Source organism: Littorina saxatilis, linkage group LG9 (genome assembly GCF_037325665.1).
Source record: "Littorina saxatilis isolate snail1 linkage group LG9, US_GU_Lsax_2.0, whole genome shotgun sequence".
NCBI classification, from domain to species: Eukaryota; Metazoa; Mollusca; class Gastropoda; order Littorinimorpha; family Littorinidae; genus Littorina; species Littorina saxatilis.
In genome coordinates, this window is record NC_090253.1 from 13,446,886 (window position 1) to 13,462,630 (window position 15,745).

Here is a 15,745-nt window from a genome sequence, read left to right on the forward strand (position 1 = left end):
AAAGTTATGTTAGATGATGAATGAACTATGGGGAAAAAATGTATAGAATAAAATACATGTATATGTAAAAAAAGTTTTTATTTTTGAGAAGTGTTAGTAACACTTCCAATGTTTTGATTTCCATGTGCAGAGAGCATGTGCTTTGACTATAAATATCAACCAATCAAATTCATGTCACTATGCTGACAGCCACACCCACACAATCACAGCAACAGTTTGACATTGGGTATTGGAGCGCTCTCCATGATTTTTTTAAAACGCAATGAATGCATGGTATTCGAGAGGAGTTTTGCCCTCGGCATTTGCCAAAATAAGGATATCCTACTACGCAGAATTACTAAATGAATTTTCAATCGGCTACCCTGGCTTCGTCCTTCCTGATCGAAGAGGGGGGTATTTTTGATATTTGTAGGGAATAGACTCAGTATTTCAAAGGTAAAATGCCGATTTCTGTATAAAAATGTAGACCGGGACCTTTAAGGAGAAAACTGTCCCACACAAAAAGTCCCCCCCCCCCCCCCCCCCCCCCCCCACAGCAATCGGTGGAACTAAAAGCAATGCAGCAACAAAAGCAGAAATTTTAACTTGATAAAATTACAACAAATGTTAACAATTTCTTTTTGTGTATTTTCACACAAAAAAAGAAAAAAACCCATTTTTGGTTAACTTGATTCCTGATTTTTAAAATGATGTATTTATATATATGTGCCTGAAAACCTATTTTGAAATGTATATATAATTAGAGTAATTTCACTCTCTTGCTATAAATAATTCATTCAATTCATTAAAGGCACAGTAAGCCTCCCGTAAACCATCACAGATACGGTCAGGCTTTTACACACAGTACAAACAGCCTTTCATTTAAACACTCACCGATTGAGAACATCCTAGGTGCCCTCCGTAAAGAGCGAACAATTTTCAAAGAATTTATTTGTGCGTGGTTTATCTTACCCCTGAGCCATCGTGAACCCGCGTGATCGAGTTTTCCTTTTTCACAATGTAGTCGTCAGTAAGTTATTTGAATGCGACTCGATGTGAGCTTATTTACAATAGCACGTTTTTATGCACGAAACAAACGGCTGTGGTTCACAAGTACTCTAGCGATGGCTTTTGACTGTTGAGAGGAACGGCGATATGCACTGATAAACCGTCGTCTGCTACGACCCTTGCGTGACCCTGCTTCTGGGCTTTTCTTTTTTCAAACTTTCACAACTTCGAATTGTACTGATCTTGTCTTGATGAAAAAAGAATTCTTTATGATCAAAGAATGTTTGTGTAACAAGCTGTCAATTTATTATTTAGATTTTAAAAGTTAGGTCTAGCGCAAAAACGCACCACGGTCCAAAAACATTCTGATAATCATCGATCCACGGCTATCGCCAGTTTACATCGATAGAAGGAGACCCGAAGGGAAGTAACTCATTTTTGACATGAGTTCAGGATGGGTCCAACAAATGTTCGAGACAATCTGCAAAATTAATTCTTTAAAAATTGCTCGCTCTTTACGTAGGGCACCTAGGATGTTCCTGTTTGGTGAGCGTTCAAATGGAAGGGTGTTTGTACTGTGTGTAAAAGCCTGACAGTATCTGTGATGGTTTACGGGAGGCTTACTGTCCGGGAATATTCATAACAGCCGTCCAGCACCAAAACGAGGCGCCATTGTTGTTGAACTAAGTCCACGAAAATAAATTCTTTGAAAATTTCTCACGCTCGACAGAAAGCAGCCAGGATGTTCCCGTTTGGTGAGCGTTCAAATGGAAGTATGCTTGTACTGTATGTAGACGCTCGGGGAGCTCTGTGATGGTTTACGGGAGGCTTAATTACCGTGCCTTTAACGGCAGCAAGTAAAGCTGTTGTTGTTTTTTTCAAATAGAGAAAACTAATTGATCATTAAGTTGTAGACGAGGCTCGAGGGAGAAAACAAGAAGTGAATTTTTGTCGCAAAACACCATTACCAAAATATCAAAATTCCACAAAACTTTGAGGAGAAGGACCAAGAAACCTCCCCCACCCCCACCCCACCCCCCCGGCTCTTGAAAGAGAGATGCCTGACAGCTGTAAACTGTCCTCCCCTTTTAAATCAGCATAAACAAAACATAACAGCAAAAAAATGCACACACTGAACATCAATGTAAAAAAGAGTGCCAAAAGTGCTTCAAAACGAAACTATAGTCCATTATTCCCAATCGGTTACCATCATCATTTGGCTCACTATGCCAAAGCTTACGTATGTAAGGAAATTACGTCCCTTGAAGGGGCCGTCAGCAGGAGAGAGAGAAAAAAATGCACCGCTTTTCAAGCAGCTCCGGGCTATTTACCCTTCACGCAGGTATGTCGATTTCACACATTTTCTGTCTGAAGACAACCAAACACCTGTTTGTTTGAGTTATGGTCTTCGCTCGCGAAAGCCCCAGCAAAATGGTTTTGTATCGACCGGGCCAGTTTCTCGCTTGTTGTCGAAACGTAACGATGTCAACGTGAAGCCTGTAGCGCTTCGCGTTGCAGACGACTTCTGCCCTGGTGGGGTGAATGGCCGCTCGTGCTTTGGCCTATTGAACCGGTACCCTATTGAACCGTTCAGTGCCCCTGTTGCTGTTACGATGCGCACTATCAGCCGGCGCGAGGGAAATTACGCTTAGTGCCTCGGGTCAATAGTCTCAGTCAGTCAGTGGCCGTACGTGCCATGAAAAAGGCCTCTATTATTTCGGTCGTGTCGCTGTGTGTGTGTTGAGTGGTCGGTGGCAGTGCAGCGGGTGTTGTGTTCTATTTGTGTGTGTGTGTTGCCTCTTATTTGTGGTGGCGATGAGTGAGTGTGACTGACCTTCTCAAAAATGGGACTGCACAATCCTTCGGATAATTTCATTCTGGTCAAGCGAAAAAGGTAGTCTGACTCGATCTCTCTCTCTCTCTCTCTCTCTCTCTCTCTCTCTCTCTCTCTTTCTAGTCTCTCTGGATGACTCTATATCTCTCTCTGTCAGTTTTCAAATTATCTATACTTTAGTTTACATACATTATTGATCTGTTAGGCCAAAAAAAAAATAGGTCTGTTTACGGTAACATAGGCCAAAAAAATAGGGTCGGTAGGTCGGGATTTTTTTTATTTTTTTTTTTCCCCAAAAAACCATATTTTTACGTTATTTTGCAAAAAACCCACATTTTTTTATTTATTTTTTTTTCCCAAATGCCAAAAAAAAGTCTAGGGTCGCGCGAAAAAAAATAGGGTCGGTCGGGTTACCGTAAACAGACTATTTTTTTTTGTTGGCCTTATCACTGTCTTGACACAGATACTGTGAAACAAGTGAACTGTAGAGGGATTGATCTCATTAGGTAATCTTGAACTTTAAATTTTAATGTGTTAAATTCATAGCTCAGAATCCAGCGGCATTCTTTACTTATTTTTAATACACTGTCACGGGGCAGCCAAAGAACATTAATTTTGACGTGAAATTAATTGACGGATTGAGCTCCAAACTTAAACATAATTAATTAATTTGGTTGTTTGATAAACGAAAGTGACTGGAGAATAGCTACGTTGTCATCTAAGGGACATCACTAGGGCAACGGGAGTTGCCTCCCCTGTTGCCGCTTACGATAATTCCTTCTTTGATGCATAAAAACGAAATGCATTCCGAGCATTTGTACAGTTCATTCCATGACTCCAAAGGGATCTAAAATGATCGACTTGTTCTGCTTACAAATGCAGGTTCTGCAAATTTGAAGGCTTTAAATGCCTCTGAATTCTGAGCTATGAATTTAACGCACTAAAGTTCAACATCGCTCATTATTATGGTGGAATGCAAAATAGGTTAATTTAATTATACAAAGGTTGGAAATTTATCACATATATATATATAAATGCACGCTTTGTTGCAAACTTAATCCATGCTTATTGTTTGTGCATTTTAGTGCAGCTTAAATTTTATGACACCAAATTCAAGGTCCAATTTCATTTTTGAATACGTACAGTATCATCAATCTTTGTTTGTTGAGTTTGTCATTAATTAGACGTGCTTGTACCTCATTTCATTGGTTGTGAATCAAGGTTCATTTGTAATTAAATCAGGAATATGGGTTTAGAATGTGACAGATTCTGTGATTGGTCAGATGACTGATTTAGAGCTTATCATGGTTGCAATTGATGACTGACCAAAAGCCTCATTGAAGCCTGATGGAGCAAAGCAACTGGGCTTCAATTAGGCTTTGAATGGACGTCAATCGACCATGATAACCGAGAAGTTTCAAATGGAAGCCTATAGTATAGATGTCGGTGTTACCAAACTTGGTTCTGCTTTCATGCGATTGCAACCATTTAAGGCCAAAATTATGATCAGGCAAAAAAAAAAAAGTCTGTTTACGGTAACATAGGCAAAATAAATAGGGTCGGTAGGTCGGGATTTTTTATTTTTTATTTAAAAAAAAATGTTTCCCAAAAAATTATATTTTTAACCCTTTCGCTGCCAATCAAAACTTGCGTATGTGCATTCCTGACTGCCAGGGAATATTGGAGTTCGGGGTGTAATAATTCACAAAAAATTCTAGCTCCAAACTGGCAGTAGGTAGGTAAGTAAAACCTATGTTATTGTTAAGGGAAATTGAACCAAGAATCTGTTTTTAGTGTCTAATCATGGAAATAATAATTAGTTTGGCTTATAATGATGTTTAAATATGAACTTTTGAAAAATCAGTCCGGCGCATCTTCCGGTGCCTGTGGATCAAACACAGGTGGCTGTTTTGCTTGCTCCAAGAAAGGATTATAATCACTATCATCTACCTGTTTCCAACGAATCGTCCGAAAGAAGATCTCCCCCTTCCCCTGTCAGTATCCATAATCATTTGCACCGCCTGTAGCGTCAGTCCGGCTTTGTTTTTCCCTACTAGGGCCCGGTCGACTGTCACGCGTTAGCCATTTTGACGAGTCGAGATTTCTCTCCCCTACCCTGTCGCCAAGGCCAAAAATAGCCTTCAGACGCAAAACCGCGTCACCATTTATGTTTATTCATGAGAATGAGGTATCCTACCAAGCCATTGGCTGCTATTTGTGTGTCAGCAGTGACATAGCATTTCTGGAAAATCCCGGAACGGAGAAGACGAGTTAACCCGTCTTAAGGCGCTGCGGCCGCACAAGCGCATGACGGGTATACCCGTCCTAAGGCAGGCAAGTGGTTAAGTTATTTTGCCAAAAAACAAAGAATTTATTTATTTTTTTTTTTCCCAAATGCCAAAAAAAAGTCTAGGGTCGCGCGAAAAAATAGGGTCGGTCGGGATACCGTAAACAGACTTTTTTTGTTGTTGGCCTCATCACCTTGAAGTTTCAAATCGAAGCCTATCAGTGTGTAATTATTTATTCGCTAATTTATTGATGGACCTGAGCTTTTTTTTTAATTTGCAAGAAGTTAAACTTGAAACTATGTTCAATACATTTGTAACTTTAATTGCTGACAGGGCTCCCCATAGCACGCGTCCCTGCGTCCTATACACACTAGAAGCTGAAAACATGTACTAGAAATCTATGGAGGGGGTCCCGGGACGCACTAAATTTCCTTTATCATGCGTACCGTAGATACCAATTTCAGATTGCAATCACTGTTGCGTACCTGAGGTACGTAACGGTTTTCAGACTATATGTCTCGTGCAAACACCAATGTCAATTTCATGCGCGAAGGAAAGAAGGTTGAAAGCCATGCAAAAGTAGCTGTGCCCGGCAAGGTTATGTACTTAAAACAACTCTACACTGTATGAAAAAGTGGGTCAGACGGGGCCCCGATGGCTCAAACCCCGGAGAACTGGTGTGTGGTTTACGCATGCTAAATTAGGACCCTCTAAAATTCTGCAGTGGGGGTCCATGGACCCTCTAAAATTCTGCATTGGGGGTCCATGGACCCTCTAAAATTCTGCATTGGGGGTCCATGTACCCTCTAAAATTCTGCAGTGGGGATCCATGGACCCTCTAAAATTCTGCATTGGGGGTCAATTGGACCCTCTAAAATTCTGCAGTGGGGGTCCATGGACCATCTAAAATTCTGCAGTGGGGGTCCATGGACCCTCTAAAATTCTGCATTGGGGGTCCATGGACCCTCTAAAATTCTGCATTGGGGGTCCATGGACCCTCTAAAATTCTGCATTGGGGGTCCATGGACCCTCTAAAACTCTGCATTGGGGGTCCATGGACCCTCTAAAATTCTGCATTGGGGGTCCATGGACCCTCTAAAATTCTGCATTGGGGGTCCATGGACCCTCTAAAATTCTGCAGTGGGGGTCCCGGGACGCACTACGAGGAGCGGCCGTGGGGAGCCCTGTGCTGAGTGAATTACTTTGTACTGCTTTTCTGCATGCATCATGGTTTCAACGTTTTAACAGTTTGTTTGTGGACAAATACTGTATGACAAGAATAAATTGAGTGTCAAGCAGCTTCTGTAGCAAACATTATTCCCCCCTCTGCTTCTTCACCTCTGTAAACTTGTAGGGCTAGTTATTTTTCGATAAACACCCAGCAACCAAACAAATAACGAGCCAGCAACAGCCTAAATCCTCGATAGCGCAATGGGTTGAGAAGCTGTTCTGTGTCGGTACTACTTTTGCGACTGAAAAGTTCCGAACGCGCTAATGTATGAAGTATACATCTCTGGAGCAAACAATACAAACATACCACATTTAAAATTAACAACTACAGGCTTGAACACATGAATCTCAGTTCGCGCTCATGAAAAATGCGAGCTTCACTGAAAAGTTCCGAACGGGCTAATGTATGAAGTATACATCTCTGGAGCAAACAATACAAACATACCACATTTAAATTAACAACTACAGGCTTGAACACATGAATCTCAGTTCGCGCTCATGAAAAAGCTCGCTGAAGCTCGCATTTTTCATGATCCGCTAACTTCGACCATTATTTTTAATAATCACTGAGACTCGGCATGTAACCTCTAGTTTACATATTGAAGTAAACTATACAAGATATTTTCCTGTCCTTTTTTGGGAGGGGGGGGCCCCAGGGTTGCAGGTTTTGTTAATATACTATGATGAGGAACCACAATTAATTTAGCTGGAGACATGCTAAATTAAGTTCCCTGCAAAATATTGTGGTCTAGGACCCCTTCAATGTTGAGATATGTTAATTTTCATTTTGATCTGGATCGTCCTATTTATAGATTTGGCAACACATGTAACGTTGATGCAAGGGAGCTAACACCGCGGCTTTGTTGACATCCTCACTTTTTCAGAGGCTAGAACAAGCTGTAATGCATGTATTATGGTCCGCGCATGGTGACATATCGTCATTATATGGTCTTATGGTGCGTTTGACATCGATTATGGGCAAACTACACTTTGTAAACACGGGAGCGCGTACATATGCCTTTAACGTCTTTTTACGTGTTTATTTTTTTTTTAAACGCTTCCTTAGTTTACTTAAAATTATTTAGCACATGTTTTTGACCTAGATATATTGAAACTAAATAAAGTATACTTGACTTCATATATATGTCGTGCCGAATTCACGTAATTGCCGATTCCGCGTAATAGGCAACATTTTGCCCATTTCGCGTAATCGGCAAAACGCTGCCCAATACGTGAAATCGGCAGCGTTTTGCCGAAATCGCGTAAAGGCCTCTAAAACTTGCCTAATTCGCGAATTCGGCAGCCGATTACGCGTAATGGGCAAGTTGACCATTACGCAAAATCACCAATAGTGAGTTTAGAAGCGCTCGCGAAGCACTCGGCGAGCGGCTTTGGTATATATGCTCGCCCACCGCGCGCCGCGTAATCCAAGATGGCGGCGGTGTTTACTCTGCGATGCCGTGTAGCGTGTTGCGATCTTCTCGGCATGGTTTTTTTACGTAATCCGAGGAATCCACCGCTTTTCAAGGTTCAGGGACTACCCCAGCTAAAGTTTCCATCATGACTACGTTCTCTTTGACGATTTCACTGACGGAATCGTCTACTAGTTTAAGAAGTACAACTTTTTTCATATCTCGCTGCAATCGTGCTTTCTTCGTCGCCATCGTGAAGCGATTTGCCTCGTTGCATAGACCAATCCAGAGCGACTTTTCTCTGAGCGGGCTATTGTGATTCTGAGCAACGCATGGCTGGGTGGCCTTGTTTATAGACACGGACCTTCTTCCCAGGGGTCATTGACCCAGTTTTAGCTATGAGAGGTGGTTCCCCTTTCATATGAGAGGAAACACTTCCTGCAACCGGGTCAGTGACCGAGTTTAACCTATGGGGAGTTTAACCTATGGGGCGGTCTCTTTGATGTCTTGAGAGGAAACTTGGCCAGGGTAGTACATGCACCCAGGGACCCACCAGAACTGGTGGACACCATGAAATCGGAGATTGATCGGAGATTGATCAGAATGTACATGTACATGCTTTTACACGACTTTTTAAATTTTACTTCTAAAATTGTGACAGTAAAGTGAACATTTGAACTATGCCTCTCTATGGATTATATTATGAAGCTGTTGAAAACATGCAGAGATTGTATATATATGTCACAGGGGAAACTAGAATTCAGTAGGATCCGGAATCCTACTAGTAGAGACTGGAATCTCAGTTTCTACTAGTAGATACTGGAATTCCAGTCTCAACTGGACTTTTTCAAGTTCAAACTGGAATTCCAGTATCTACTAGTAGATACCGGAATTCCACTTACAACTGGATTTTTTCCAGTTGAAAGTGGAATTCCGATATCTACTAGTAGAAACTGGAATTCCAGTTTCAACTAACAGCCAGTTCATGTTGGAATTCAGTTTAAATTGGAATTATTTGAAAACTGAAAAAGAAACTGGGATCATATCCACAGAGAGGGTTCAACTTGAAAACAAAGCTTAGATGTGACAATGACTTCTTCACGTGAATCTGAGTTGTTGTTGCAAATAAAGTGACCAATGTTCTCCAGCCAGAGTAATATGGAAATTGGAATTATTTGAAAACTGAAAAAGAAACTGGGATCATATCCACAGAGAGGGTTCAACTTGAAAACAAAGCTTAGATGTGACAATGACTTCTTCACGTGAATCTGAGTTGTTGTTGCAAATAAAGTGACCAATGTTCTCCAGCCAGAGTAATATGGAACAACCGAGGCCCTTCTATTCACAGTGAGTCTTGATCAGTTGATCAGAGTGAAGTGTCAGTGACAGACAGCAGTCAAGATTGAAGATGGAGTCCGAGTCAGAGGATCAGAAAACTCTGTTTTATTCTCTTTTAGAAGCACACATACGGAGTCTTGATGACAGCAAACGAGAATGTTTCTGCATTGCCCAAGAGAAGTACACAAAAATAGTGAAAGCTCTGCAACTGAACAAGGGCCAGCAATGTCCAGAAGGTGCCAAATTCAAGTACAGGTGTGCAAAGCATTATAAATTACAAGTTGTGGGGGCAAGGACAATGCTATGTTGCCAGAAAACCAACTGCCCGGTTGTGACCAGAGAGGAATTGTTTGCGACAATTGCGCGATGTCACGTTCATGTTGGCCATGGGGGAAGGGATAAAACGTGGGCGGAAATCAAAGCAAACTACGCAGGAGTCCACCACTCAGCAGTCAGTGTGTTCCTGAAGACCTGTCCCAGCTGCAGGCAGCGCCAGGTGGTGAAATCACTTCCATCTGGAAAGGCAATGATCAATCTGTCTTTTCTACTCAGAGTCCAAATCGACCTCATTGACTTCCGCAGCAGGCCTGACAGGGACTTTAAATGGATCCTGCATGCAAGGGACTGTTTTTCGAAGTTTTCTTGGGCCTATCCCTTGGAATCCAAGACTGCAGCAGAGGTAGCAGGTCATCTGTTCGACCAATTCTGCACCTTTGGACCACCACGCCTCCTGCAGAGTGACAATGGCAGAGAATTCACGGCGAACGTGATACGTGAAGTGTGTGATCTGTGGCCTGGAACAGTGATCATCCATGGACGCCCAAGACATCCTGAAAGTCAGGGTAAGTGTTCGTTTTTATTTGTATTTTTTTCAGAAATGAAAATTAACCCTTACAGTGCCTACAAGACGGGTATACCCGTCCTGCACTCTAGCCAGTTAGAGAAAACATTCTTGTCGAAGAGTGACCATGCATTGAAACACCCCGGCAGTGAAAGGGTTAATGAGGCAGACCTACCGGTGGTAACATGTTTTGTCTGTTGCATCTGTCAAAAGATAAACATTCAGCTTTTTTCGTAATCGGATCATTTTTCACATTTTACTGACATTGAATTGAAACACCCCGGCAGTGAAAGGGTTAATGAGGCAGACCTACCTGTGGTAACATGGAATATGAAACCGAAATTTAACGCAATAGGTCTAATCTAAAATTTCCATAGTGGTGATTGTGATTGTGATTTTTTTTTTTACTGGCGGTATAACAAGCTAAAATGGGTATGAACTGAACCGCTATGATGTCCAGGTTTTGAAAACTAATGTCGCAGTTGCAGCACTTTAGTACAACATGCTAGATTAACCCCTTGTTACCAAAACCAGGAAACTTTGAAGTTTTCACTCATTCCCCTAGTTTTGGAAAACGGCACTTTGAATTTTAATTTAAAAACATATTATGAATCTGTTTGACTTCCTTGACCTTTACAGATGTATTTTAAGGCATTTTGAGAAGGGATTGCGTTATTAAGACTGGGAATATATCAAAAGTATTAAAAAAAATTATGGAATTTGAGCAATATTTGGTAAAACGTTCTCATCACATCAGTCAAACTATGGATTAACATGGATAAATAGATGTTATTTTAACCGTCTGGGGGTGTAAAATTTGAAAAGTGATTTTGGTGTGCCTCAATTTTACATAAAAGTCCAAATTAACCTCTTGTCTGTGAAATATGGAAAAAATGCCATTTTTCATTTTTCCAACTTATTTTTTCTTCAAAATTAACGATATGTTATCCAACGTTACCGATTTGGGTCTGTTTGATCTCCTAAGCCTGTCTAACTGCATTTAAAGTGAAATACACAGTGCCATTTTTAAAAATTAGGGGAATGAGTGAACTTTTCAAAATTTTGACGTTTTGGGGCAACAAGGGGTTCATTTGGCATGTTGTACTAAAGTGCTGCAACTACATCACTTTTCAAAAACTACACACCATAACGGTTCAATTGATACCAAATGGTCGAAATGGTCATGGCACTTAAAGGGGTATGAAAGACCTAAACCGGAAGTAGAAATCTTTGAACGGCAGCTGATACATTACCTTATCAACTCTCATTATCCAAAGTTTCAAGCCTGTAAGTCCAGTATTACTTCAGAAACATCGGAAAACTCAAAATCAAATTAAACAATTATTATCCGGAAGTGGTCCTAAAGGCTGAATCTTATCATCCCATGTGATGGGAGAAGCCTGGAAGATTCCAACTCAATGTCCGACGCGAAGCCACACTTCCCTTTTGATAATAAAACGTTGTTTTTTTACCACTTCCGGATAAGGATTGTTTATTTTGATTTTGCGTTTTCCGATGTTTCTCAGCGAATACCAGGCTTTCAGGCTTAATTTTCTGGATAATGAGAGTTCATAGAGTAATGTATCAGCTGCCGTTCAAGGAATTCTACTTCCGGTTTAGGTCTTTCATACCCCTTTAATGGTACTGTGACAGTACCATGAACCTTTCGATGAATGATACACTCGACTTCTCAAATTAAAACTGCTCTAGCAGCTTTATAAATCAGCTTTACAACCTGAAATATGGGCTACAGACATAGTGCAGTGGCCTAGGCTTGAAAAGGCCTCTATTTAAGGTGACAGTATCCAACTGGGATTGCTTCACTGTGTGCAGGGTGCATTGAGAGGGGGAACGGAGACCTACAATTGAAACTAGGCAAATGGATGGATACCAATGGCCCACAATGGAGCAGGGGATTAAAGTCTGTGGTTCACTCAATCAACACATCAGTTTCAAGTGCAACTGGGACAACACCGTATGAACTTGTATTTGGTCAGAAACCACGTTCGGACCAAGCTGTTTGGGAGGAATTTGCAGCTCAGGGTATTGTGCGTGAAGAAGATTTGCCAAATGATCTGCTTGTTATGCTTCCCACAATGAGGCAGGAAGGTGCAGTCGTGCAGTCAGTGAGTGAGGAAGATGCAGTCATTGAGTCATTGAGTCAGGAAGGTGCAGTCGTCGAGTCATTGAGTCAGGAAGGTGCAGTCGTCGAGTCATTGAGTCAGGAAGGTGCAGTCGTGCAGTCAGTGAGTGAGGAAGATGCAGTCGTTGAGTCATTGAGTCAGGAAGGTGCAGTCGTCGAGTCATTGAGTCAGGAAGGTGCAGTCGTCGAGTCATTGAGTCAGGAAGGTGCAGTCGTTGAGTCATTGAATCATGATGGTGCAGTCGTGCAGTCAGTGTGGCTGGACAATGTGGGGCGTGTAGTTCTGAGTCAAGAAGACACAGCCGTGAGTCAGAGAAGTGCAGTTGTGCAGTCAGGGAGCCAGAGTGACATCAGCTGCGAGGACGACGAGAGAATCACTGTGTGGAGTGAAGTGGTCTTTGATACAGTTCTGCAGCCAGTCAACAATTCTTTGCCAACTCCCGGACCTTCAACTGCTGGTATGTGGTATGCTTCTATCTGAATTGGTTTTAAAAATCTTGTGTTTTAGAGATATTGGCCATGCAACCATTGGACTAGTTGACGCCCATTACTGTATTAGTCGTATTAATAGGAGTAACATTCCATTACATTAACCCTTTTGCAGCCATAACAAACTAATGATGAACACAATTTTGATAATGATAGACAATGCAGGAGACGGGAGGTGCACTGGCAAGGGTTAATGACTCTGGGGATTAATGGCAGATTTGATGCAAATACAACTACAGTTCATTTGTTTCACAGGTGCTGACCGTTCTTCAGAAGCAGTCAACTTTCAAAAAAAACTTTCCTGTCAAAATGGGTCAAGTGTATGTTTTTGCAATGAATTATTCAGAATTTCTTCCTGTATCACTTCAACGTCGAAACACTAGTACACAGTGATTAATGTGTACACATACATGCCACATTATCATGTCACATTTCCCAACAGAGAAGAAGAAGAATGACTGCAAATGTCTGTTGCAAATACAACTGCATTTTATTTGTTTCACAGGTGCTGACCGTTCTTCAGAAGCAGTCAACTTTCAGGATCCTCTCGGACCTTCTCTCAGCACTCCTGAGCAGCATGCCACTGGTAAGTTTCTTCACACTTCCCTCAACACACTTTCAATGTGCCATATTTTCTATCAATTTATAAAGACTAGTTTGAAGATGTTAACAGGTTAACCCTTACACCACCTTTCTTGGTTTTCACACCAGCGTAGACGATTTTAATTTGTTTGTTTCACAGGTGCTGGTGGTTCTTCTCTCGGCATTGTAGAAAACGTGGATTCACCAAGTACATCATCTACTACCTGTACCAGCCACAAGCGAGGAAAGGAGTATCTTCTTTTGAGCGACAACGTCATCGTTTGTTCTGGCACAGAGCACACAAATCTTGACGTTGTGCATGGTGTGAAAGTGACTAAAACCACTCATGCTGTGTTTTCTGTTGACGAAGTGTTCGTTCCTACACATGTGCCTACAATTGCCAACCCTATGAATGAACCATTAGAAGTAGGACAGTTTGTGTTGTGGAAACGCACTGCAACAGTGCAAAATGAAGAAGGGAACACGGCTCACAAGGAGAAGCGACTTGTTGCCAGAAATAACTATTTGAAGGCTGCCAGACGTCAAGACACGAGGTACCAAAAGAAGGTAAAAGACGTGACCCAATCATTCCAAAACGGGCACACTGTCGGAGTGAAAATCCACAGTGCCGACAGGACCAACACTGACGTGCGGCTCTTGACCTGCAAGATTCTGGAATCAAAGATGAGGGGCGGTGATTCTGTCTATCGGGTGTATTGCCCGACTGGAATTGTTAAAAACTGGTTTCGGGGGGTGGAGCTTGTGGACATGAGCAGTGTGGTCCTCCCACATCTCAATGTGGTAAACCCACAGACTCTTAAGGAAGTGTCCCTCATTCAAGCCTCCAGGTCATCAACTGGTTGGCAAAACCGTGGAGCTGTCGCCAGGTCCGTCTGTACGTGCACAGGCGCGTGCATGACAAAGAGGTGTCCGTGCAAAGATGCCAAACTTGCATGTGGCACCAAATGCCACCCGCACAGCAAGAAATGCAAGAACATGTCCTGAAGTTGTCTGATGTGATTTTCATTGATTTGACTATGCAGTTTGTGGTGTTGGGTCTTTTTAAACAATGGATTTGCTTTCAATAAAGTAGTCAACTGTTCATTTTAAACAAAAAAGAAACTACATTCATCTCCATCGCGAAATTCCAATTTGAACTGAATTCCAACATGAACTGGCTGTTAGTTGAAACTGGAATTCCAGTTTCTACTAGTAGATATCGGAATTCCACTTTCAACTGGAAAAAATCCAGTTGTAAGTGGAATTCCGGTATCTACTAGTAGATACTGGAATTCCAGTTTGAACTTGAAAAAGTCCAGTTGAGACTGGAATTCCAGTATCTACTAGTAGAAACTGAGATTCCAGTCTCTACTAGTAGGATTCCGGATCCTACTGAATTCTAGTTTCTACTGTGACATTTTTTGTTTTTTGTTTTTTTTGTACAAAAAGCGAAAAAAATCTTTAGGGTCGGCACTTAAAAATAGGGTCGGTCGGGTTACCGGAAACAGACATATTTTTCTTTTTGGCCGAACGCATATTAAATAACTGACATATTTTTCTTTTTGGCCGAACGCATATTAAATAACTGATTTTGCTTTTTTGTTTTTCTTCCTCCTTTCCATGCTCCTACTATCTCAGTCCCCCCCTCCCTCCACACACACACACCTCCCTTCTTAAACTCAGGTGTGCAGGCTTTGTTCTCTACTTCTGATTTCAAAGAAGAACAAGTCGCGTAAGGCGAAATTACCACATTTAGTCAAGCTGTGGAACTCACAGAATGAAATTCAACACACTGCATTTTTTCACAATGACCGTAGTCCGCCGCTCGTGCAAAACGCAGTGAAACTGACGAGCCTGTTTAGTGCGGTAGTGGCTTCGCTGTGCTGCATAGCACGCTTTTCTGTACATCTCTTCGTTTTAACTGTCTGAGCGTGTTTTTAATCCAAACATATCATATCTATATATATGTTTTTGGAATCAGGAACCGACAAGGAATAAGATGAAATTGTTTTTAAATCGATTTCGGAAATGTTATTTTGATCATAATTGTTATATTTTTAATTTTCAGAGCTTGTTTTTATTTATAACATATTTATATGTTTTTGGAATCAGAAAATGATGAAGAATAAGATGAACGTAAATTTGGATCGTTTTATAAAAAAAAATTAATTACAATTGTCAGATTTTTAATGACCAAAGTCATTAATTAATTTTTAAGCCTCCAAGCTGAAATGCAATACCAAAGTCCGGCCTTCGTCGAAGATTGCTTTACAAAAATTTCAATCAATTTGATCGAAAAAAGAGGGTGTGACAGTGCCGCCTCAACTTTTACAAAAAGCCGAATATGACGTCATCAGAGACATTTATCGAAAAAAATGAAAAAAACGTCCTCGTCTGGATTCCCCCTCTATGTTAAAACATTTAGTCAAAACTTGACTAAATGTAAAAAGGACGAAAGAAAAAAAGAGCACCAGAGGATCACAACAGCGAAACAAGCTGGGGCAGTCTCTGCATGGTTAGGCCAAAAAAAAAAAAAGGTCTGTTTACGGTAACCCGACAGACTCTATTTTTTTCGCGCGACCCTAGACTTTTTTTTGGCAT

General features: G+C 41.3%; 2 protein-coding genes across 3 annotated transcripts in view; both read left to right on the forward strand.

The window, feature by feature from the left end:
* Positions 1-2,250: 2,250 nt before the first annotated feature.
* The window catches only part of LOC138975334 (uncharacterized), a 46,571-nt gene continuing 33,076 nt past the window's right edge, over positions 2,251-15,745 (forward strand). Inside the window, exon 1 of one of the 2 annotated variants that reach the window (XM_070347993.1) lies at positions 2,251-2,329. The gene's annotated coding sequence lies outside the window, so the exon portion shown is untranslated. Of the gene's footprint in view, positions 2,330-2,563; positions 2,882-15,745 lie in introns of those variants that run through there. The other variant, XM_070347994.1, reaches the window with a different exon arrangement.
* LOC138975325 (uncharacterized) lies at positions 8,483-14,314 on the forward strand. The gene is made up of 4 exons (XM_070347980.1): positions 8,483-9,931; positions 11,764-12,531; positions 13,068-13,148; positions 13,305-14,314. The coding sequence occupies exons 1-4, from the start codon at positions 9,160-9,162 to the stop codon at positions 14,147-14,149; spliced, it is 2,466 nt and encodes an 821-aa protein (XP_070204081.1). The 5' UTR covers positions 8,483-9,159; the 3' UTR covers positions 14,150-14,314.